Source organism: Oncorhynchus tshawytscha, linkage group LG10 (genome assembly GCF_018296145.1).
Source record: "Oncorhynchus tshawytscha isolate Ot180627B linkage group LG10, Otsh_v2.0, whole genome shotgun sequence".
Lineage (NCBI taxonomy): Eukaryota > Metazoa > Chordata > Actinopteri > Salmoniformes > Salmonidae > Oncorhynchus > Oncorhynchus tshawytscha.
This window is the reverse complement of record NC_056438.1, coordinates 50,257,698-50,281,273: the sequence shown is the minus strand read 5'-3', so window position 1 is coordinate 50,281,273 and position 23,576 is coordinate 50,257,698. Positions and strand designations below refer to the sequence as shown.

Here is a 23,576-nt window from a genome sequence, read left to right as displayed (position 1 = left end):
TGGGTAGCCATTTGACTGGATGTTCAGGAGTCTTATGGCTTGGGGCTAGAAGCTGTTTAGAAGCCTCTTGGACCTAGACTTGTCGCTCTGGTACCGCTTTCCGTGTGGTAGCAGTGAGAACAGTCTATGACTAGGGTGGCTGGAGTCTTTGACAATTTTTAGGGCCTTCCTCTGACACCGCCTGGTATAGAGGTCCTGGATGGCAGGAAGCTTGGCCCCAGTGATGTACTGGGCCATTCGCATTACCCTCTGTAGTGCCTTGCGGTCGGAGGCTGAGCAGTTGCCAAGCATTGATGCAACCAGTCAGAATGCTCTCGATGGTGCAGCTGTAGAACCACTGCAGCCCCGTCGATGAGAATGGGGGCGTGCTCGGTCCTCTTTCCTGTAGTCCACAATCATCTCCTTTTGTCTTGATCATGTTGAGGGAGAGGTTGTTGTTCTGGCACCACATGGCCAGATCTCTGACCTCCTCCCTGTAGGCTGTCTCGTTGTTGTCAGTGATCAGGCCTACCACTGTTGTCATTGGCAAATTTAATGATGGTGTTGGAGTCGTGGTGTGCCAAGCTTGTAGCGTCATACCCAAGAAGACTCGAGGCTGTAATCGCTGCCAAAGGTGCTTCAGCAAAGTACTGAAAAAATGGTCTGAATACTTATGTAATTGTGATATTTAAGATAGAAACCTGTTTTTGCTTTATGGGGTATTGTGTGTAGATTGATGAGGGGGGAAAGAACTCTTTCATCCATTTTAGAAAATGCCTTTAACATAACAATGTGGGATAAGTGAAGGGGTCTGAAGACTTTCCAAATGCACTGTATTGATGAAAGTAACTATTTAGGGTCTATATACATGGTCCATATTATCAGGCAGGTGTGCTATTTTAGCAATAAGCATTAGCCTATCACGTGTATCCTGATGCATCGTAGTGGCTACGTGGCTTAAGCATGGTGTTGCTCCTCTGCATTAGCTAGATCGCTGTTTCCCTAACTGAGGGGCGCGTCCCTCCAGGAGGGGTCTCAGTCTGGCTTTAAACTTACTCTCGAAAGCTCTAATAGTAGAATGCACAAGGTGCACATTGGAAATTGGGTAGTGCATCATCAGTTCCTCTTGTCATGTCAGTCATTGCATACCTTTTGAGAGCTGTTGATAACCTTCCAGGTCTCTTACTTGGTCATTTGGTAAATGTATATTATTATCTGTCACTACTACATGTGCCCATCTCATTGATATCAAATTATTGGAGACATACATTGTTTTTCCATCCACCATGCGTCATGTGCGTAATGGTCATGTGAGGTGAAATGTGTGTGTTTCGGCATGTAAGCACAGTTTGTTTGTTTGATCTGACGAAGATCCGTTTCGGGTTGAAACGTTGTCAATAAAGCGGTGTATTAGGAGCTTTAACAGTGTGCGGGCCTTGTTCTATACTAGTGTTCTTAATTATCCCAGCAACTATGTTTTTAAGGTGCGTATGACGACAAACTTCTATTTATAACTTGTCAGATATGTCCAGATCAACTAGCCCATGTTGGCTAACGTTCGGGTTTTTTTGTCACTCAAATCACATGAAATCATATTAGACATGGCAAAATGTATAGAATGTCAGTGTGCTTTAAAACGGCAACATTTTCTTTGCACCCCATGACAAAATGGGTACAATTGCAGTACATAAGCTGTAACCCTGCAAAATTCTCTCCACCACCAAGAGGGGTGTTAACAGTTTGTATCATGAACGGTGCCTGTGACCATAGAAATAGACATGGTGCGTGGGCCCACGTGCAGGGGGGTGCGCTGGAGTTTTCCCATGCTGGAAGGGGGAGCCCCAAGTGAAGATGTTTGGGAACCCCTAAGCTAGAACAAACACTAAATATGAACTTGATGCTTGATTTTAATGTGCTTAAAAATAAATACCACTGACACTAATAAAATTGTGTTAAAAAATATTTTAATAATTGTATTTACTAATTGTGTGAATTTTACAGTGGATATAGGCCTACCCTTTATTCAGTCGTATGGCGAATGGACGATGTGCCAGACACTGATTTGTGAAACGCTGCCAATTGCTCAGTATTTGGAGTTGAGAAATAAATCATACAGCACTGGAAAGCTGGGATCTTTTCAAGTGAAGGCGGCCTCTTCCCGATATTGCTGCGCAACATTCCTAAATGCAATCGGCTATATGAGGAGTTGCACTCTCTTGCCTCCCGACAGTTGACGTTCCACTCGAACTAGGCTATATGTGCATGAGATAAACAAAATGGCTCATTAACATCTTGGGGATCTAATCTGGTTTTTAAACTATTACATAGACTACAGCCCTCAAACTCCACTCTGGACTTAGAAGCCACTTCCACTGCATTTTTTTCATTGTTCACCATTGTTAGACCTGGGACACCAGGTGGCGTGTATGTGCAATTAATGATCGGGTAGAACTGAAGACCAGTAGTTTCCCGGAACTCGAAGGTTAAGAGTGGAATACCCCTGGACTACAGAATAGCACCATTACAATATATTTTTTCTCTGGCCAAAGCGGTGCCTGTAGATACAATACATGGTTCTACTCCGATGCATTCTGCAGAGATTGGGAGAACAGTGCACAGCACATTGCATTTGGAGGACACCTTTTGATACAACTCTGATCAAACTAATTTTATATATATTTTTAAAATCTATATTCTACTGGTCCAACAATTTTGTTTCACTTGTCCCGGACAAGTGTTAATTATGTCGAGCCCTGCCTTACATGTACCCCTTGAATGTACAATAAAGGTGTCTACGTTCACCCCCCCATCTCTCTCTCTTCCTGTTTTCACTCTCTACTTGTGAAGGAAGCAGAGAAGATGGTGGCGTATCTACAGGACAGTGACGACCGGCTGGCTGCCAAGAACTCAGCACCCGAACCAGCCGGCCTGCCGCTCACACACGAGGCTGCTCTGAAGTGGTTCTATAAAGACCCCCAGGGAGAGATGCAGGGTAAGACGGAGGGAGAGAATGAAGGGAGGTGGGGGCAGGTGGGCTTCTTTGAAGGAAAATCTGCGTGCTCTGCAACCCGTATCATTTCAACTAGTCACCACTGCTGGAGAGAGACTGTTCTTTATTTATTATCAATGGCACGGTCTGCTCTGTATTTCCTGGTCTAAAGTAAATTATTAATCTGTGATTCGGGGGTGTTCTACAGCCCCGGAATATAATTTCAAATAGTCAAACTCAGAACAACTTTTTTATTTACAAATGTAAAAGTGACTGTCAAATGTAATCATCTCCCCCTCTCCAGGTCCGTTCAGTAACCCGGAGATGACAGAGTGGTTCCAGGCAGGCTACTTCACAATGACCCTGCTGGTGAAGAGAGGCTGTGACGAGGTCTTCCAACCCCTGGGGGAGATCATCAAAATGTGGGGCAGGGTCCCCTTCGCCCCTGGACCAGCACCGCCACCCTTACTGGTAACCATCACACACACCTGAGCTCCATCGAGCATTCTAGCATTCGCTCCTTTAGAATATTGTCAAATAATCTTGATAATTCCATAGGCAATTAAAATTATTCGGACTCACCCTCAACCACTTTAGTCTTCTCATTGTCAAGACAAAGCAATTTTGTGTTGGCTGCCTGCACTTCAGAAGGAAAATGTTGTGAATGTTGCAATTATTTATTCTACAAGTCAGAGGCGTGTTAGCTGTACATGTATTGCGCTCCACAACGTTGTGCCATGTTGAACGCATCCAAGGTGGTCGTCCGCTTGCCGATACCCATGTCTAACTCGCCGTCTGTGTTCACAGGGTGACGCTGGGGACCAGGAGCGTCTGAAACTGCAGCAGGAGCTGACTGCCCTCAATCTGTACCAGCTGCAGCAGCTGCAGTACCAGTACCTGTTGAGGCAGCAATACGCCCAGGCCCTGGCCCAGCAGAAAGCCCAGGCCCTCAGCTCAGCACCACACCAGCAGCAGCAGCAGCAGCAGCAGCAGATCAACCTGCTCCTCCAGCAATACCAGGCCCTCAAGATGAGGTCAGCGGAACACACGTAAGCGTACCCGTGCGCACACACCTCTACTGCAGTACCAGGCCCTTAAGATGAAGTCAGCGGGGCATACACACACACGCCTACAGTAATACCACTGTCTGAGAACATGTCAGGCACACATTAACACAGAGTAAGGTGAAGTTGCCCCTAGACACTAATCTTGGGTCAGTATAGCATTTTCCCCACTAATGGTTAAGTTTAGAATTGGGGGAGAGGAAACTGATCCTAGATCTGTAGTGCGGTGAAACGTCATCTTGTAGAACACACACACACAGCAATACCTCAAGCCCTCAAGATGACATCACACATATAGATAATGCAATGTTGATTATGTTAATGTTGGTAATGTAACTGGTTCCTGTGTCGGTCTCCCTGTCTAGAACATCCGAGAGTCTCTTAACTCCGGTGACGCGGTCCATGTCTGTACCAGACTCCCAGGGTTCTGTGTGGGAAATGCAGCACCCCTCCTCTCAGGTCTCTTGCGCACCAAACATCCAGCAACCTGTCCCAAGTGGTATGTCTCCAACCCAGAACACACAAACTTGCACAGAATTTGTTTTGGCTGATGTTTTATAGCATATAGAGCTGTTGAGGTTCAGATCCTCAAACTACCAACTTACAAAAAGAGAAACTTCAATCGTATGATCTGTAATGGCCATCTGGCCTGGCTGTCTGTTTTTGTAGCGTGGGAGGGCAGCAGTGTGTGGGATCTGCCCATAGACTCCATGGCCCAGGCCCCCACCATAGAACAGATGCAACAGCTGGAGAAGAACAAGGCTGCTAAGGTAAGCGCACCGTATTGTCTATACTTATGCAATCCTTAGTTTCAGATCTAGACGTAGTGTTCAGGGGTTGGGCTCGTGTTGGGACATTTTAAACACTTTAAAAAAAAAGCTGGACTAGATTCAGCATCGCAGACACTAGGATGAGTGCGATTCAACCCTTTGCTCTCACACAGTTACACAGAGTATCAGCTCACCTCGGCTACAATGTGTTAACTACCGGAGCAAAACAGTGGTGAAGTTTGGACTTGCGATTTCAACGCTCTTAGTTAGTGGAAATCAGCCCTATATTGCTGTTTAATTATTGCCTCGCTGAATCTAACTTTTAAACAATGCTATGAAAATGATACAATGTGATTTGGTTTATGAAGGTCTCTCCTCCTCATCTACTGGAGATGGAGCGGCGTGAGGCTGAGCTGAGGGCCAAGAGGGAAGAGGAGGAGAAGGAGAGGAAAAGACTGGAGGAAGCGTTACGGTCCCGACAGGAGGCGGAACGCAAACGCCTGGAGGAGGAGCTATCACGTCATAAACAGGTTAGGGGGGGGGGTCGTCGTCATCAGACTGTTTCCTGCTGAAATAAGACGGTCATAATACCACGCTTTAGAGAAGTCGGTATGAAATGTGAAGAATTTCAGCTGCACCACACCTAGTCTTTGTTGTTGTTCAATACATGTTTGCCTAGAGTTGCAAGTTTGACCCAGTAGCCGGTCTATTCCTAGAAAGAGGCCTTGATTTCTGTTTAATGCAATTTAATTTGATGGATCTTTACTATACACAGGAGGAGGAGTTGAGGCAGCGGGAGCAGGAGGAGGCACAGCGCAGACAGAAGGAGGAAGAGGAACGGCAGGCACAGGAGGAGGCTCTCCGCAGACTAGAGGAAAGGAGGAGGGAGGAGGAAGAGCGGCAGCAAAGGGAAGAGTTCCTCCGTAAACAGGTACTGGGCTTCAGAATAAAGACAATATTAGGGCCCATAATCATGAAGTGTCTCAAAGTAGGAGTGCTGGAGTGCTGATCTAGGATTAGTTATCCTATAAAGGCGTCAGCATGCTTCAGTTCGGCTGGTCCCTAGCCGAACTCTGCTTACCGAACAAGTATGCTCACATGCTCCCTTAAGACTGTAGCTTCTAAAAAGCGGAAATAGTACTGTTTGTCCATTATGGGACGCCGTTGGCAGAATACACTTCATCAAAATAGTCAGAATGAGTCTAAGGTAACAAGATATGTAATTAACTTTGACATTTTCGCCAAAGAGATCTTAGTCTGGCCATTTTACATCTAACTAAGATGTTTGGTGCAGTATTTAGCAGGAGTCGCGTCTCGTTGAATGACAGACTTTACTGAAGAATCCTTACTGTTGACCAATCACCGATGAAGGGGCGTTGACTTCGGCTCTGAACTTAAGCTTGCCTCCAGAAAAAAATGTTTTGTGCCTTTTAACAACCGGGGGGAAAAACACAAGTCCAAAGTTTGGGGTCACTTAGAAATGTCCTTGTTTTTGAAAGAAAAGCACATTTTTGTCCATTTAAAATAACATCAAATTGATCAGAAATAGAGTGTAGACATTGTAAATGACTATTGTAGCTGGAAACTGATTTTTAATGGAATATCTACATGGGCGTACAGAGTAGGAGGAGGTCGACCGATTTTAGGAGCAATCGGAAATCTGTTATTTTTGGACACCGATTTGGCCTATTTTTTAAATATTTTTTACACCTTTATTTAACCAGGCAAGTCAGTTAAGAGCACATTCTTATTTTCAATGACGGCCTAGGAACGGTGGGTTAACTGCCTTGTTCAGGGGCAGAACGACAAATATTTACCTTGTCAGCTCGGGGATTCAATCTTGCAACCTTACGGTTAACTAGTCCAACGCTCTAACCACCTGCTTTACATTGCACTCCACGAGTAGCCTGCCTGTTACGCGAATGCAGTAAGAAGCCAAGTTGCTGGCTATCATTAAACTTATAAAAAAACAATCAATCAATCATAACCACTAGTTAACGGTGGTTGATATTACTAGTTTATCTAGCGTGTCCTGCATTGCATATAATGGATGCGGTGCGCATTTGCGGACTGTCTTTGCTCCAATGTGTACCTAACCATAAACATTGATGCCTTTCTTAAAATCAATACACAGAAGTATATATTTTTAAACCTGCATATTTAGCTAAAAGAAATCCAGGTTAGCAGGCAATATTAACCAGGTGAAATTGTGTCACTTCTCTTGCGTTCTTTGCACACAGAGTCAGGGTATATGCGATAATAATAAACGTTTTGTTTTCGAAATGATAGTTTCTGGATTCGACCATATTAATGACAAAACGCTCGTATTTCTGTGTGTTATAATTAAGTCTATGATTTGATAGAGCAGTCTGACTGAGCGATGGTAGGCAGCAGCAGGCTCGTAGCATTCATTCAAACAGCACTTTCGTGCATTTTGCCAGCAGCTCTTCGCAAGCACAGCGCTGTTTAAGACTTCAAGCCTTACAGCCTAATGGCTGGTGTAACCGATGTGAAATGGCTAGCTAGTTAGCTGGGTGCCCGCTAATAGCGTTTCAAACGTCACTCGCTCTGACACTTGGAGTAGTTGTTCCCCTTGCTCTGCATGGGTAATGCTACTTCGAGGGTGGCTGTTGTCGATGTGTTCGTGGTTTGAGCCCAGGTAGGGGCGAGGAGAGGGACGGAAGCTATACTGTTACACTGGCAATACTAAAGTGCCTATAAGAACATCCAATAGTCAAAGGTATATGGAATACAAATGGTATAGAGAGGAATAGTCCTATAAATACTATATCAACTACAACCTAAAACCTCTTACCTTGGAATATTGAAGTCTCATGTTAAAAGGAACCACCAGCTTTCATATGTTCTGAGCAAGGAACTTAAACGTTAGCTTTTTTTACATGGCACATATTTCACTTTTACTTTCTTCTCCAACACTTTGTTTTTGCATTATTTAAACCAAATTGAACATGTTTCATTATTTATTTGAGGCTAAATGGATTTTTATTGATGTATTATATTAAGTTAAAATAAGTGTTCATTCAGTATTGTTGTAATTGTCATTATTATAAATAAATATAAATCGGCCAATTTTAATCGGTATCGGCTTTTTTTGGGTCCTCCAATAATTGATATCGGCGTTGAAAAATCATAATTTTTCGACCTCTTGTACAGAGGCCCATTATCAGCAACCATCACTCCTGTGTTCCAATGGCACGTTGTGTTAGCCTTTTAAAATGATAAACTTGGATTAGCTAACTGATCATTAGAAAACCCTTTTGCAATTGTTAGCACAGCTGAAACTGTTATTATGATTAAAAGAAGCAATAAAACTGGCCTTCTTTAGACTAGTTGAGTATCAGCATTTGTGGTTTCGGTTACAGGCTCAAAATGTCCAGAAACAAAGGACATTCTTCTGAAACTCATCAGTCTATTCTTGTTCTGAGAAGTGAAGTCTATTCCATGTGAGAAATTGCCAAGAAACTGAAGATCTCGTACAACACGGTGTAATATTCCCTTCACAGAACAGCGCAAACGGGCTCTAACCAGAATAGAAAGAGGAGTGGGAGTCCCCGGTGCACAAATGAGCAAGAGGACAAGTACATTAGTGTCTAGTTCAAGAAACAGACACCTCCCAAATCCTGAACTGGCAGCTTCATTAAATAGTACCCGCAAAACACCAATCTCAACATCAACAGTGAAGAGGCGACTCCAGGATGCTGGCCTTTTTAGGCAGAGTTGCAAAGAAAAAGCCATATCTCAGACTGGCCAATAAAAAGAAAAGGGCAAAAGAACACAGACACTGGACAGAGGAACTTTACCAAGAAGGCCAGCATCCTGGAGTCGCCTCTTCACTGTTGACGTTGAGACTGGTGTTTTGCGGGTACTATTTAATGAAGCTGCCAGATAAGGACTTGTGAGGCATCTGTTTCTTGAACTAGACACACTAATGTACTTGTCCTCTTGCTCAGTTGTGCACCGTGGCCTCCCACTCCTATTCTGGTTAGGGCCAGTTTACGCTGTTCTGTGAAGGGAGTAGTACACAGCATTGTACGAGATCAATTTCTCGCCTTAATTTCTCAGAACAAGAATAGGCTGACAAGTTTCAGAAGAAAGTTCTTTGTTTCTGACCATTTAGAGCCTGTAATCAAACCCACAAATTCTGATGCTCCAGATACTCAACTAGTCTAAAGAAGGCCAGTTTTATTGCTTCTTTAATCAGTACCACAGTTTCCAGCTGTGCTAACATAATTGCAAATGTGTTTTCAAATTATCAATGAGCCTTTTAAAATGATGAACTTGGATTAGCTAACACAACATGCCATTTGAGCACAGGAGTGATGGTTGCTGATAATGGGCCTATATAGATATTCCTCAAATCTGCTGTTTCCAGCTACAATAGTCATTTACAACTTTAACAATGTCTACACTGTATTTCTGATCAATTTGATGTCATTTTAATGGATAAAAATTCTTTCTAAGTGACCCCAAACTCCTGAACGGTGGTGTATGTACAAATTCTACTGAACCGTTTCAGCTGCGAAGCATGCTGAAGTATGTCTGTTATACAAAATACATTCCTAAATAAATGTATTCTCAAAGGTTGTATTTTCCATCTTAACGCTGTGCACTGAACTGACGTGCATGATTGTTGCTGACACTCCGATGTTTAGAAGAAGTGAATTAAACTGCGACGCTCAACTTAAACAGCGCTGCTGCTCGCAAAATAATTTAAAGCCTGTACTTTAACACTCAGGATGTAACTTTATTTACAGTTCTACTGTTTTTGTTTTAACATTACATGGCAGTCAGACAACCCCATTGTAAAATATTTACCTGTGTTCTGTGCCAGATAAATATTCCCCTCGAGACGCATCCTATGGCTCTTCACAACATGAGAGGGAAACATATATCCTGACCATCTAAAATGATATTCATTTTGGAGTAGAATGTACATTTTTAAAGGTTACCGGAACTGAGTTTCTCAGTCCTTCTGCATCTGTACTCCCAAGGGGACTGGAATTGGTTACATTGCAGTTTAATGCATGTACAAAATTATCCGTGTCCCTAAAAGCATGAAAGGGGAGATTGACTTAAGTTTCAGTCATGGGGATTTTTTTTCCCCTTTTAAAATAATATTGTCAGGGGTGACCTGATCCTAGATGAGTACTCCTATTCTTAGTTGCTCTGTGAATACGGGCCCAGAGCTGCTGTGGCTAATGCTAAAAGGCATATTGCTACATAGTGTTAATACTGAAGTTGACCCTGTTCTAACAACCACATTTCTCCCCAGGAGGAGGAGCACCGGAAGCAGGAGGAGGAGCGCCGGGAGGAGGAGCGCCGGAAGCAGGAGGAGGAGCGCCGGAAGCAGGAGGAGCTGGAGGCCCTGAGGAGGTGCGAGGAGGAGAAGCGGCTGGAGGAGGAGGCGGTGGCGGCCGTGATTGCGTTGGCAAGGCAACAGCAGGAAGAGGCGAAGAGGAGGGAGCAGGAGGCCGCGAGGCAGCAGGAGCTAGCGAGGCAGCAGGAGCTAGCCAGACAGAGGCAACAGCAGCAGGAGGCGCTCCGCCGACTACAGCAGCAACAGCAGCAGCAACAGCTAGCCCAGATGAAGGTGACTAATATTATAACACTAACACAAAATACACTGCAGCAGCAGCAACAGCTAGCACAGATAAGGGTAACATACTTAGTATGCACACACTATACACACTTACCACTACACTAGCCCAGGTGAAGGTATGACTACCTTATAAACTACACACCATATATAACTACCAAAGTAAATTTGAAGTCAGAACATCACTGAATACTGTATTTTAAGGTACCTGTAATTTAGCATGAAAAAATGTACTGGTTACCAGACTACCTTCGCTTTTCCCTGTCTCGTAGCTGCCGTCGTCCTCTAAGTGGGGCCAGCAGTCAGCGGTCACGTCAGCAGCCATCTCCCAGTCCCAGAACGCCTTGTCGCTCTCTGAGATCCAGAAAGTGGAGGAGGAGAGGGAACGACAAGCACGAGAAGAGGTGTGAGCATAGGGGCTGAGTTCGTAGAGGGATACTGAGGCACCACAGTATAGTGCTACCGATCTGGACAATGCACAACAGCATTTTGGATACCATAATACAATTTCACTATATATCAACTATTGTTTAAAAAGGCTCTACACTGTTAAAAATCCTTCTCAACCCAACTTTAATCACCTGTCAATCACCAAACTGTTTTCCTGCTATGTTTATAAGGAGCGCAGTAGATCTCACTCTCCCCCTCCCCTCCCATCCCCTCCCTCCATGCAGCAGCGGCGCCAGCAAGCAGAGCTCCTAAAGCTCCAGCAGCAGCAGGCCCTGCAGGAGGCCCTGCAGCCTCAGGCCAAGCTCTCTGGTTGGGGCAGCGTGGCCAAGCAGCCGGCCGCCACCAAGTCCCTGCTGGAGATCCAGAGGGAGGAGGCCCAGCAGGTGAAGCAGAGGAAAGAGCAGGGGGGTGGGAGCCAGCAGCCCAGTCACCCCACCGTCACCCAGTCGAACCGCGCCCAGAACAGAGCTGTGAGTCACTCGTTGGTTTGTTATTTCATTCATTTAATTTGTCTGCATTCATTCTGGGTAGGTCTTCCATGTCATTTATTTGACTGTGTTGATAGTGTTGTCTAAAACTAGAGGTCAACCGATTATGATTTTTCAACGCCGATACCGATTATTGGAGGACCCAAAAAAGCCGATACCGATTAATCTGTCTAATTTTTTTTAATGCATTTGTAATAATGACAATTACAACAATAATTTAGCCTAAAATAAATAATGAAACATGTTCAATTTGGTTTAAATAACTCCCAAGTCTCAGAGCAGGTGACATTTGAAACGCTATTAGCGGGCACCCAGCTAACTAGCTAGCCATTTCACATCGGTTACACCAGCTATTAGGCTGATAGGCTTGAAGTCATAAACAGCGCTGTGCTTGCGAAGAGCTGCTGGCAAAACGCACGAAAGTGCTGTTTGAATGAATGCTTACGAGCCTGCTGCTGACTGAGCGGTGGTAGGCAGACTGCTCTATCAAATCATAGACTTAATTATAACATAATAACACACAGGAATACGAGCCTTTGGTCATTAGTATGGTCGAAAACTGGAAACTATCATTTCGAAAACAAAACACTTATTATTTCAGTGAAATACCGAACCGTTCGGTATTTTATCTAACGGGTGGCATCCCTAAGTCTAAATATTCTTATTAAATTGCACAACCTTCAATGTTATGTCATAATTACGTAAAATTCTGGCAAATTAGTTCACAATGAGCCAGGCTGCCCAAACTGTTGCATATACCCTGACTGCGTGCAATGAACGCAAGAGAAATGACACAATTTCACCTGGTTAATATTGCCTGCTAACCTGGATTTCTTTTAGCTAAATATGCAGGTTTGAAAATGTATATTTCTGTGTATTGATTTTAAGAAGGGCATTGGTGTTTATGGTTAGGGACAGTTGTCCAACGATTGTGCTTTTTTCGCAAATGCACTTTTGTTAAATCATCCCCCAGCGTTGCATCGATTATATGCAACGCAGGACACTAGATAAACTAGTAATATCATCAACCATGTGTAGTTAACTAGTGATTATGATTGATTGATTGTTTTTTATAAGAAGTTTTATGCTAGCGAGCAACTTACCTTGGCTTCTACTGCATTCGCGTAACAGGCAGGCTCCTCGTGGAGTGCAATGAGAGGCAGGTGGTTAGAGCGTTGAACTAGTTGTACTGTAACTGACTTGCCTAGTTAAATAAAGGTATAAAAAATAAATAAAAAATAAAATCGGCCAAATCGGCACTGAAAAATACAGATTTCCGATTTTTATGAAAACTTGAAATCGGCCCTAATTAATCGGTCGACCTCTATCTAAAACGGTGTTTCTCAAACCTTTCTTTGTGGACCCCCAGATGTTTCAAAGATTAGCACACCTGATTCTGCTAATCAAGGGCTTTGATGATTAGTTGACAAGCTGAATCAGGTGTTCTTGGTCTGGAATAAATCAAATACATTGAACGTCTGGGGGGCCCAGGAGAAGACGTCGGGCAAACACTGCTCTAAATTAGACTACTCTGTTGGAATACTTCCCTTCATTATTTGCCGTAATGACACTGGTTTACTTGAGTTTATTAGGATCCCCATTAGCTACTGTACATACAGCAGCTACTCTTCCTGAGGACCACATAAAACGTACAAATACATGACAAACCCAGTAATAGACAAGAACAACATAAGAGAGTACATTCAAAATAAATTATGAAAGTAAAATAAGTTATATATATATAGGAAAGACATCCGAAATACTATTTACACACTTCATATTCTTATATACAGTACAGTTAAATTAGATCTTTCAATAGAGGATAGGCACTCTGATGCCAGATGTTTTTTTTAAATCTGTTTTTCTAACCTCTAGTAGCAGAGCATTCCACAATGACATGGCTTTGTACATAGCTGGTCTGACCAGGTTGGATCTCTTTTCCCCCAGACCACTGCTCTGAGTTCCTCAGTGTGGGGCTCGGTGGCCACCAGCAGCATGGGCGGCGGAGCTCCTAACTGGGGCGGAGAAAGCAGCAGCATCTGGGGCGACAGCACCAACTCCAACATGGGCTTCTGGGACGAGACGGCCCAGCCCCCGCCACAGGCCCCACCCCCCGCCAGGAAGCCCAACGCTCAAAAGAACAACAAGGCCAACGCCAACCTCAGGTACAACCTAACAGTTTAACAGCTCACACCTGCGTGTCTATTTTGGCTGCTTGACTCGAAAGGTTGTGGTCAGGACAGTTCTCTACTACATGGCTATTTTTTACATTTGAGGTATTAATAACCTCTTGCAGCTCCCCCCCTACTTTGTGCAATTTCCGTCTGAAGACATACCCAAATCTAACAGCCTGTAGCTCAGGCACAGATCCAAAGATATGCATATTCTTGGTACCATTTGAAAGAAAACACTGAAGTTTGTGTAAATGTGAATTGAATGTAGGAGAATAACACACAATAGATCTGGTTTAGATACAAAAAGAAAAAACGTATGGTTTTTTTCATTGTTTTAACATCTTTAAAATGAACAAGATAAAACAAACATTCCGATAGGATGATGGGGACAATTTCAGTGAAAAATATAAGAGGGCAACAGTACTTGTGCAAAGTTTCAGAATGATAACTAACCAAAATGAGTGTGCTACATGACATTTATTATGAAGTCACCCAGGTATCCCACACAAGTAGCCCAAATGTACCCAAGTGGCCAAATTGGTGAAAGTATACATTTTGAAACAAATAACTATATACAAAATGCCAAAATGGTATTCTAACTTAACATAAGACTCCCATTCGGAGTCAGTGTCACTGTGAAAGAAAATGTTCAGTTGGAATAGTTTCACATATGAGCCCTGTATCAACAGGTATAATAAACAGATATATATAGAGAGTTGAAGGTTGAATATATTATAATATTATTACCTGCTAGATCTACTGTCTCTCTTATATTATGACATTTCAGCTAGATATTATATTATTACAACAGACCAGCTGTATCTACTGTCTCCATTTCACTTTGGCCATTGATGTGGTCCTGCACTCTCCTCAACAGCCTCAAATTGGCTATTTCATGTGGGTTGGGGTGGGGCGGCAGACACACGCATCTCACATTTCATGGCATTAAATGTTTATATATTGCTTCTAAAATAAAAAAAAATCACAAATAATATTTTATATTATTAATTTCAGACAAGGGCATTAGCATGATAAGAACTTACCAGTCCAAAACGATGTCCTCTCCCGTTCAAAAAATATTCCTCCACAATCGCTAAATGAAACGTCCTACAACAATCTCTCTCACCTTCCCAATCAATTTATTCTAAAATTGTTGGTACATCTATATATCTAGACTTAGATTTAGCTTTCCCTTGACTTAGTTGCCATAATGATTGATATATAAACAGCTGAATCTGCGCATTCACCAAACAATGCAGGCGTAATATGCGTAGCTTCTTCCGGTATGAAAATTCAATAGTGCATGACTCTCTTTACGCTGGAGCTTACTACATGGGTTGCGTTACAAACAAACCAGTTGATTGCAGTGAAACCAAACATGACTGGAAAAGTCACGTTCTGTGTGGGTTATTTACCTGGAATGTGTCGTCGAAAATGGAATGAGACGGAATTCACTACACAAACGGTTCACAAAATGTTTCGTGTTAGGCTATAAAAACGGATTTTATCAAACAAAAGATCATCAAAGGTAAACAATTTATTTTAATGCAGTTTGTGATTATGCTCAGATAATCGCATCGCATTCTTTCACAGTAAATCCTTTTTAAAATCTGACAACGCAGTTGGATTAGCAAGATTCTAGGCTTTCGATACATGTGAGACACTTGTATTTTCATGAATGTTTATTATGACTATTTATGTAGCGAGCACCGTATGTTGTGGAATTTCAGCCCGCTAGCGGGTTCCGTGCACAGGGTGGTTAAGGGGAGAAGCCTATTTTCCCATTAGTCACATCTAATCAAATTTTATTGGTCCCATACACATGGTTAGCAGATGTGAGTGTAGCGAAATGCTTGTGCTTCTAGTTCCGACCATATCTAACAAGTAATCTAACAATTTCACAACAAGTACCTTATACACACACAAGTGTAAAGGAATTAATAAGAGTATGTACATATAAATATATGGATGAGTGATGGCCGAACGGCATAGGTAAGATGCAGTAGATGGTATAGAATACAGTATATACATATGAGATGAGGAATGTAGGGTATGTAAATATTATATAAAGTGGCATTGTTTAAATTGACTAGTGATACATTGTAGCGGTATTTATTAGAGAGGGTAAAGAAAGATTTTGTTCGGGCGCCAGGCAGGTATTAACCATGCCGAAAGGAAAAGAGTAGAATAGAGAGAGTACCACTACCAGACACACACACATCAGCAGAAGAGACTGCCTAGAGTGTAGCCTGTTTACCAGATAGCCAGTGGAGAGAAAAGAGAATACACACCATATAAAACCCACATCACAACACAGGGGTAACCCAAACAAGAATACCTCATACAATAATACTAATACTAATAATGGCAGAGCAATTCCACAGCAACTTCATACAAGAACGAACCCAGTCATCAACATAGGATTTGCAATAATCTGTATTATTTTCTAGTGGATGAGTGCAGAGGGTATGAATGTGGGGGGTGTTCATCGACACAACAAAGGCCTTAAAAATGTCCACAGTCTTCACGGCCACATGTCATTAGTACACCCCACCTCAATACAGTTCACATAATATACAACTTGCAAGCAACCTACTAAAATGTCCCTCCAAACACTTCTGGCAGGGAAATAATAGTCCAGCTCTAATGAACTTCAATGGGAAGTGCATTTGAAAAATAGAGAGTCTGTTGCAGGGTAAAGCACTGGAATGAGAGGGAAGAGAAAGAGAAAAAGATAAGAGAGATCTTAGCTGTGGTCTTCAGGCGTGCAGGTGTACTGTCTGACTGTCCGATGGTTTGTTGGTTTGTATGTTAAAGCTTCGCAACAATGTTGCTACTAATCCATGCGATCCATAACAGGCGCGGTCCCAAACGAAAACAACCACGACCTAGAGCGATTACACCAATGATTGAGTTATATACTCTATAAACTACACACGCTGAAAACAAACAAAACTTCTGCAGCACAGCACACACAATCAAACTGTCGCGCCACCCAAGAGCCCCTCCCCAAAGAGCTGAACGAGCTCCCTTTATCTCCTCCTTCCTTACTGCTCATGCGCTCTTAAAGTGGCAGCGCACGGTGAAGGCTCCGAGCAGATTTCGCCACAACATTTATTACATCTAATTTTTTATAATTCAAGTGGCTAGAGATTTGAGTCAGTATGTTGGCAGCAGTGACTCAAATGTTAGTGATGACTGTTTAACAGTCTGATGGCCTTCAGATAGAAGCTGTTTTTTCAGTCTCTCTATTGTGCATCTGTAAAGGTTGGTGTGTTTTTGGTGACAAGCCAAATTTCTTCAACCTCCTGAGGTTGAAGAGGCGCTGCTGCGCCTTCTTCACCACGTTGTCTGTGTAGGTGGACCATTTCAGTTTTTCCGTGATGTGTACGCCGAGGAACTTAAAACTTTCCATCTTCTCCACTACTGTCCCGTCGACGTGGATAGGGGAGTGCTCCCTCTGCTGTTTCCTGAAGTCCACAATCATCTCCTTTGTTTTGTTGACATTGAGTGGTTATTTTCCTGACACAACACTCCAAGGGCCCTGACCTCCGCCCTGTAGGCCGTCTCGTCGTTGTTGGTAATCAAGCCTACCACTGTAGTGTCGTCTGCAAACTTGATGATTGAGTTGGAGGCGTGCATCACGCAGTCATCATGATTGAACAGGGAATACAGGAGAGGGCTGAGAACACATCCTTGTGGGGCACCAGTGTTGAGGATCAGCGGGGTGGAGATGTTTCATACCCTCACCACCTGGGGGTGGCCCGTCAGGAAGTCCAGGACCCAGTGGCACAGGGCTGGGTTAATTAACCTCTTGCACTTAGCCATCCCGGATCCGGGATCGTGAATACAGCCTCAAGCTCATTACCATAACGCAACGTTAACTATTCATGAAAATCGCAAATGAAATGAAATAAATATGCTAGCTCTCAAGCTTAGCCTTTTGTTAACAACACTGTCATCTCAGATTTTCAAAATATGCTTCTCAACCATAGGAAAACAATCATTTGTGTAACAGTAGCTAGCTAGCGTAGCATTTAGCGTTAGCATTAGCGTTAGCATTCAGCAGACAACATTTTCACAAAAACCAGAAAAGCATTCAAATAAAATCATTTACCTTTGAAGAACTTCAGATGTTTTCAATGAGGAGACTCTGTTAGATAGCAAATGTTCAGTTTTTCCTGAAAGGTTATTTGTTTAGGAGAAATCGCTCCGTTTGGTGCGTCACGTTTGGCTACCAAAAAAAAAACGAAAATCCAGTCATAAAAACGCCTAACTGTTTTCCAAATTAACTCCATAATATCGACTGAAACATGGCAAACGTTGTTTAGAACCAATCCTCAAGGTGTTTTTCACATATCTCTTCGATGATACATCGTTCGTGGAAGTGTGCTTTCTGTCCTGAATCCCAGGAGAAAATGCCCGCAACTGAAGATTACGCACCAATTTAGACAAAGGACACTGGGCGGACCCCTGGAAAATGTAGTCTCTTATGGCCAGTCTTCCAATGATATGCCTACAAATACGTCACAATGCTGCAGACATCTTGAAGAAACGACAGAAAGTGCAGGTTCCTGGTGCATTCACAGCCATATAAGGAGACATTGGAAAACAGAGCTTCAAAAATTCTACCCATTTCCTGGCTGAAGTTTCATCTTGGTTTCGCCTGTAGCATGAGTTCTGTGGCACTCACAGATAATATCTTTGCAGTTTTGGAAACCGAATATGTCTGTAAACACACCAGCGAGCTGGTCTGGGCATGCTCTGAGGACGCGGCTAGGGATGCCGTGGCTAGGGATGCCGTGGCTAGGGATGCCGTCTGGGCCCGCAGCTTTGCGAGAGTTAACACATTTAAATGTTTTACTCATGTTGGCTGCGGTGAAGGAGAGTCCACAGGTTTTGGTAGCGGACCGTGTCGGTGGCACTCTATTGTCCTCAAAGTGAGCGAAGAAGTTGTTTAGTTTGTCTGGGAGCAAGACATTGTGGTCACACAAGCTCACAGAACGGGACTGCTGAGTGCTGAAGCGCATAAAAATAGTTATAGCATTAGTATACAGTATTAGAGATGTGAGACCGGATTTGTGTTTTACTTGTCTTTATACACCTCTATAGAACAACTTGTCAAATACAGGTGCATTGAATACTGATGTATTCCTGTCTGGGGAGACAGATTGTCAAAGCATGTCATAATAAACTTTCAGTTCAGACCAAGGAGCCCTACCCCCCCCACAGGATACTCTTTTGAAATATGTCTATTATGTACTTGTTATTCTCTGAAAATAAGCACATATTCTTGCACTTCATATGGAAGTTTCACATTTTTCAGCCCTTACCAGTTTGCAGTCCCTGAATATGATGATTCACTTACAAATAGGATGATGGTTTAACAGGAAGTCTTTAAAAGTTTTGAGGCCAATGTATCTAATCGTGTGTGGTAACTGTGTGAGCAGCAGTCGGGCCAATAAGAAGGTGGAGGAGGAGGAGAAGCTGCTGAAGTTGTTCCAGGGGGTTAATAAGAGCCAGCAGGATGGCTTCATGCAGTGGTGTGAGCAGACCCTGCACACCCTCAACACCGCCAACAACCTGGACGGTGAGTATATAATATACGCACACACACCGCCAACAACCTAGGTGCGTCTGAAATGGCACCCCCTATTCCTTAGGGGTTCTGCCCCAAAATAGTGCACTATATAGGGAAAGGGTGTCTTGAACCTAAAGTAACCTTGGCTGTGTGTGACCCCATCTTTAAAACTCACCCGGCCCTCTTCCTCTAGTCCCGACATTTGCGTCTTTCCTGAAGGAGGTGGACAGTCCGTACGAGGTGCACGACTACGTGCGCGCCTACTTGGGGGACACGTCCGAGGCTAAGGAGTTTGCCAAGCAGTTCCTGGAACGCCGTGCCAAGCAGAAGGCCAACCAACAGAAAGAGCCCCAGGCCCCACAGAACCAGCAGCCGACTCTCAAACAGCAACAGCAGGTGAGAGAAACATGGCACAGCAGTTCATTGGGCAACTGGGGTGTAGCTATCTTTTTAGTAACCAAACGAGACACAAACTTGTAAAAAATAAACTTGTTTTTGTTGCAATCTGTTCTCCATTGCAAAACCTTTTGCTTTGGTGTGCACTAATGAATACTCCCCTGGTTTGGCGTTTAGTTGTAGTCTATAGTTGTATGATAATCGTTTAGACTTATATTGCGCTTTTCAAAACACCCAAAGCACTTTAAATAGTAGGGGGATGCTCACCTCATCCACCACCAATAGTTGAACTACCTAGTGTTGTGACATTGGTAACATTTTATTATCGATACGATAGAAGGCCATGTAACGCGATACAACCGGGGAAACAGTTCAGATATGCCTGGCGTCCTGTTCACATCGTCCCCTGACACTTGTTCACATTTTCTTAAAGTTATGCTCATGGGCTATACAACACCTGTCACTGATATTCACACTTCTGCTCAATACAACACATTACTTTACACTGTTCACTTTATAATAGAACACTGCCAAGAAGGGCTAATTTGCTCATATTTGCAAGGCCTACCTGTGATTTGGCTTGAAGAATGGAGGAAGGAATATAAACTGAACACAAATATAAATGCCACATGCATTTTTGCGGAGTTACAGTTCATATAAGGAAATCGGACAATTGGGGCGCCAGGCCCAGCCAATCAGTGAGTTTTCTTCCCCTACAAAAGGGCTTTATTACAGGCAGAAATACTCGGATGTGGATGTCCTGGGCTGGCGTGATTACACACAGTCTGCGTTTGAGGCCTGTTGGACATACTGTCAAATTCTCTAAAACGACATTGGCGAGGCGCCTTATGGTAGAAAGAACATTCAATTATCTGGCAACAACTCTGGTGGTGAAATGACATACAATGTATCAACTATGTTCGCGCTGCTCCAATGTATCACAGATGACTGCTCAGGGTCTCCATCCACCCTCGCCGTCACAGCTAAATTATATTTTATAATCTGATGGAGGATTAGATGTGCATGAAGAGCGGACAGAGGGAAGCAGGTGAGTGAGGGCTGGAAGGGGATGCGGCTGGCGGATTACAGCTGCCACACGTAATATGCGCATGGAAGTCAAGTGGACGTCATTGGACCAGTGTGTAAAATAGACTAGTATTGCCAAAGCAGCAGCTACTCTTCCTGGGGTCCAGCAAAATTAAGGCAATTTTAAAACATCACAATACATTCACATATTTCACAACACTCTGTGTGCCCTCGGGCCAACACTCCACCACTCCCACATATCTACAGTACTAAATCCATGTGTATGTATAGTGCGTATGTTATCGTGTGTGTGTGCCAATGTTTGTGTTGCTTCAAAGTCCCCGCTGTTCCATAAGGTGTTTTTTAAATCTAATTTTACTGCTTGTTTCAGTTACCCGATGTGGAATAGAGTTCCATGTAGTCTTGGCTCTATGTAGTACTGTGTGCCTCCCATAGTCTGTTCTGGATTTGGTCTGTGAAGAGACGTCTTGTGGGGTATGGATGGGTGTCTGAGCTGTGTGCCAGTAGTTTAGACCGGCAGCTCTGTGCATTCAACTTGTCAATACCTCTCATAAATAAAAGTAGTGATGAAGTCAATCTCTCCTCCACTTTCAGCCAGGAGAGAATGACATGCATATTATTAATATAAGCTTTCTGTGTACATCCAAGTGCCAGATGTGCTGCCCTGTTCTGAGCCATTTTGCCATTTTCCTAAGTCCTTTTTTGTGGCACCTGACCACACGACTGAACAATAGTCAGGGTGTGACAAAACTAGGGCCTGTAGGACCTGCCTTGTTGATAGTATTAAGAAGGCAGAGCATCACTTTCTTATAGACAGACTTCTCCCCATCTTAGCTACTACTGCATCAATATGTTTTGACCATGACAGTTTACAATCTAGTGTTACTCCAAGCAGTTTAGTCATCTCAACTTGCTCAATTTCCACATTATTTATTACAAGATTTAGTTGAGGTCATTTGTATAAGTGCTGTGCTTGAGTGTCATCTGATTCAAATTAAGGAGCTGGCTTTTTTTCCCAAAATGTCATTTAAGGTGCCCCAAAGCTTTTTAATATCATTCTTTATATAATTTCTTTGTTTCATTTCTTTTTATTTAGTTTAGTCACATGATTTCTTAATTTGCAGTTCTTTTGCCAATCAGTTGGGCTGCCAGACTTAATTGCCATACCTTTTCACTCATCCCTCTCAAACATACAATTTTTAAATTCCTCATCAATCCAAGGAGATTTAACAGTTTTTACAGTCATTTTCTTAATGGGTGTGTGCTTATTAGTAACTGGAATAAGTAGTTTCATAAATGCGTCGCCCGCATCGTCTGGTTGCTCCTCATTACACACCACAGACCAGCAAATATTCTTTACCTCATCAACATATGAATCACTACAAAACTTATTGTATGACCTCTTATACACTATATTAGGCCCAGCCTTTGGAACTTTGGTTTTCCTAGATATGGCTACTATTATATGTAACGGTAACAGTATTAAAAAATGTTGGAATCATATGCATTATGATGTTTTGGTACCGATATACCACTAGTTAGTAATTATCTCACCCCTCATTTCCCCTGTGACTCCATTTCCCAGGATTCAGTGTGGGGCGTGAGCGGGATGGGCTCTCCGTCTCGGTACCAGTCGAACCACACCAGCCTCCAGCAGCAGGCACGTTTCGAGACCGTCACTTCAGGGAAGAAGAAGAAAAAGCAGAAGATGGTCCGGGCAGACCCCAGCCTGCTAGGTGAGGACAAATACAATTATACATTTTTTACGGAGTTAAGAGTATGACAGTCATTTGTTATTGTATCACCTTCATTCCTATATCACCACTTGTAATTGATACAGCCTTACCTGGCAACTCACAGCATCCGTTGATAAGAAGTGCTCTATTGTTTAACTGTTTGACATTGAATCTAACGTAACTTATCCTGTTCTCTCCCCAGGTTTTTCTGTGAACGCGGCGTCTGAGAGGTTGAATATGGGCGAGATAGAGACGGTGGAGGACTTTTAAAGGGACTGCTCTGCCGCCACTGACTCAATCCGTTTTGAACAGCTGTCATTTTCCCCGCCCACACGTCCCGTCCCAATCCTTTTACTTTTCATTTTTGAAAATGCATCCTCTTTCTGTTCTCTTTAAGTTAATTTAATGTTTGTCATTGGAAGCTGGGGATGCTTTCCAGTGCCAAAGGACCCCCACCCCAAAAACATCCCTAATGAGTATTTTGCCCTATGGGAGACCGGGAGAAGGCTAATGACGCAGCCAGACAATCAAACGGAACATTCACGCAATGAAACATTGAACGAACTGACCAAAAAAAATCTATGAATTGAAATCTGACTTCTCTCGGAGAAGAGAGCAGAGCTAAGGGGATGAGGAGGATGTGGATGTCTCTCCCCGTCTATGGTTGGCTGTTCAGTTCCCTCCTAGTCTCTGGTGTCTGAAAGTACCCAAAAAGAGAGGCCATTTCCTGATGCAATCATCTCCCCATGGAATTATTTTACGCGTGGACATAAGGGTGGGGATGCGGGGGGATTTTCAATGAAAAAAATTGTCATTTAGACCTTTTTTATTTTATTTTTTAATTTATTGAAAGTTTTTCATCCCCCTTCCATTTTGTTAAATCTTCTCTCCTCACTCCTGTTTTCTGCCAGTTGCTTGTGGATGATGGTTGCATTGTAGGAGCTAAGGATGTGTGCCCGCTGATGTCCTGTTTTAAGGACATGCTCGAAAGTTCCAAGTAGTTATCCATTTCTTGTAAAATACTAGGCTGTTTAAAGAATAAACTTTCAATTCTGCATCTGTATTATAATATATGAAAATGATGAACTACTGGAGTCATACTTTTCTATTGCGGTATGAAATAAAACAGTCTCTTGTGTGGGCTGTTCACACTTATGTCTTTTGTATGAATGAACAACTTCAAAATACTGAAAGTGTATAATTTTTCCTTCTTGCCTGCACAATGTTTGTACTCCCACCCCCCTCTGATGCTGATGCACTGTAGACAGATTTTTAAAAACATTGA

The 23,576-nt window shown here is 43.0% G+C and overlaps 1 protein-coding gene across 12 annotated transcripts in view; it reads left to right on the top strand.

Annotated features, from left to right (window-relative positions):
* gigyf2 (GRB10 interacting GYF protein 2) overlaps positions 1–23,446 on the top strand; it is a 37,622-nt gene extending 14,176 nt beyond the window's left edge. For 10 of the 12 annotated variants that reach the window (XM_024435462.2, XM_024435459.2, XM_024435460.2 and 7 more), the window contains 15 exons: positions 2,827–2,971; positions 3,273–3,439; positions 3,776–4,017; positions 4,398–4,531; positions 4,702–4,802; positions 5,171–5,332; positions 5,578–5,733; positions 10,096–10,413; positions 10,692–10,823; positions 11,094–11,339; positions 13,305–13,522; positions 18,982–19,121; positions 19,306–19,508; positions 22,141–22,291; positions 22,494–23,446. In XM_024435462.2, the coding sequence (XP_024291230.1) occupies positions 2,827–2,971; positions 3,273–3,439; positions 3,776–4,017; positions 4,398–4,531; positions 4,702–4,802; positions 5,171–5,332; positions 5,578–5,733; positions 10,096–10,413; positions 10,692–10,823; positions 11,094–11,339; positions 13,305–13,522; positions 18,982–19,121; positions 19,306–19,508; positions 22,141–22,291; positions 22,494–22,561 (2,583 nt within the window). In that variant the 3' untranslated portion in view covers positions 22,562–23,446. The remainder of the gene's footprint in view (positions 1–2,826; positions 2,972–3,272; positions 3,440–3,775; positions 4,018–4,397; positions 4,532–4,701; positions 4,803–5,170; positions 5,333–5,577; positions 5,734–10,095; positions 10,414–10,691; positions 10,824–11,093; positions 11,340–13,304; positions 13,523–18,981; positions 19,122–19,305; positions 19,509–22,140; positions 22,292–22,493) is intronic. The other 2 variants (XM_024435463.2, XM_024435454.2) reach the window with 1 other exon arrangement.
* The last annotated feature ends 130 nt before the right edge of the window (positions 23,447–23,576 follow it).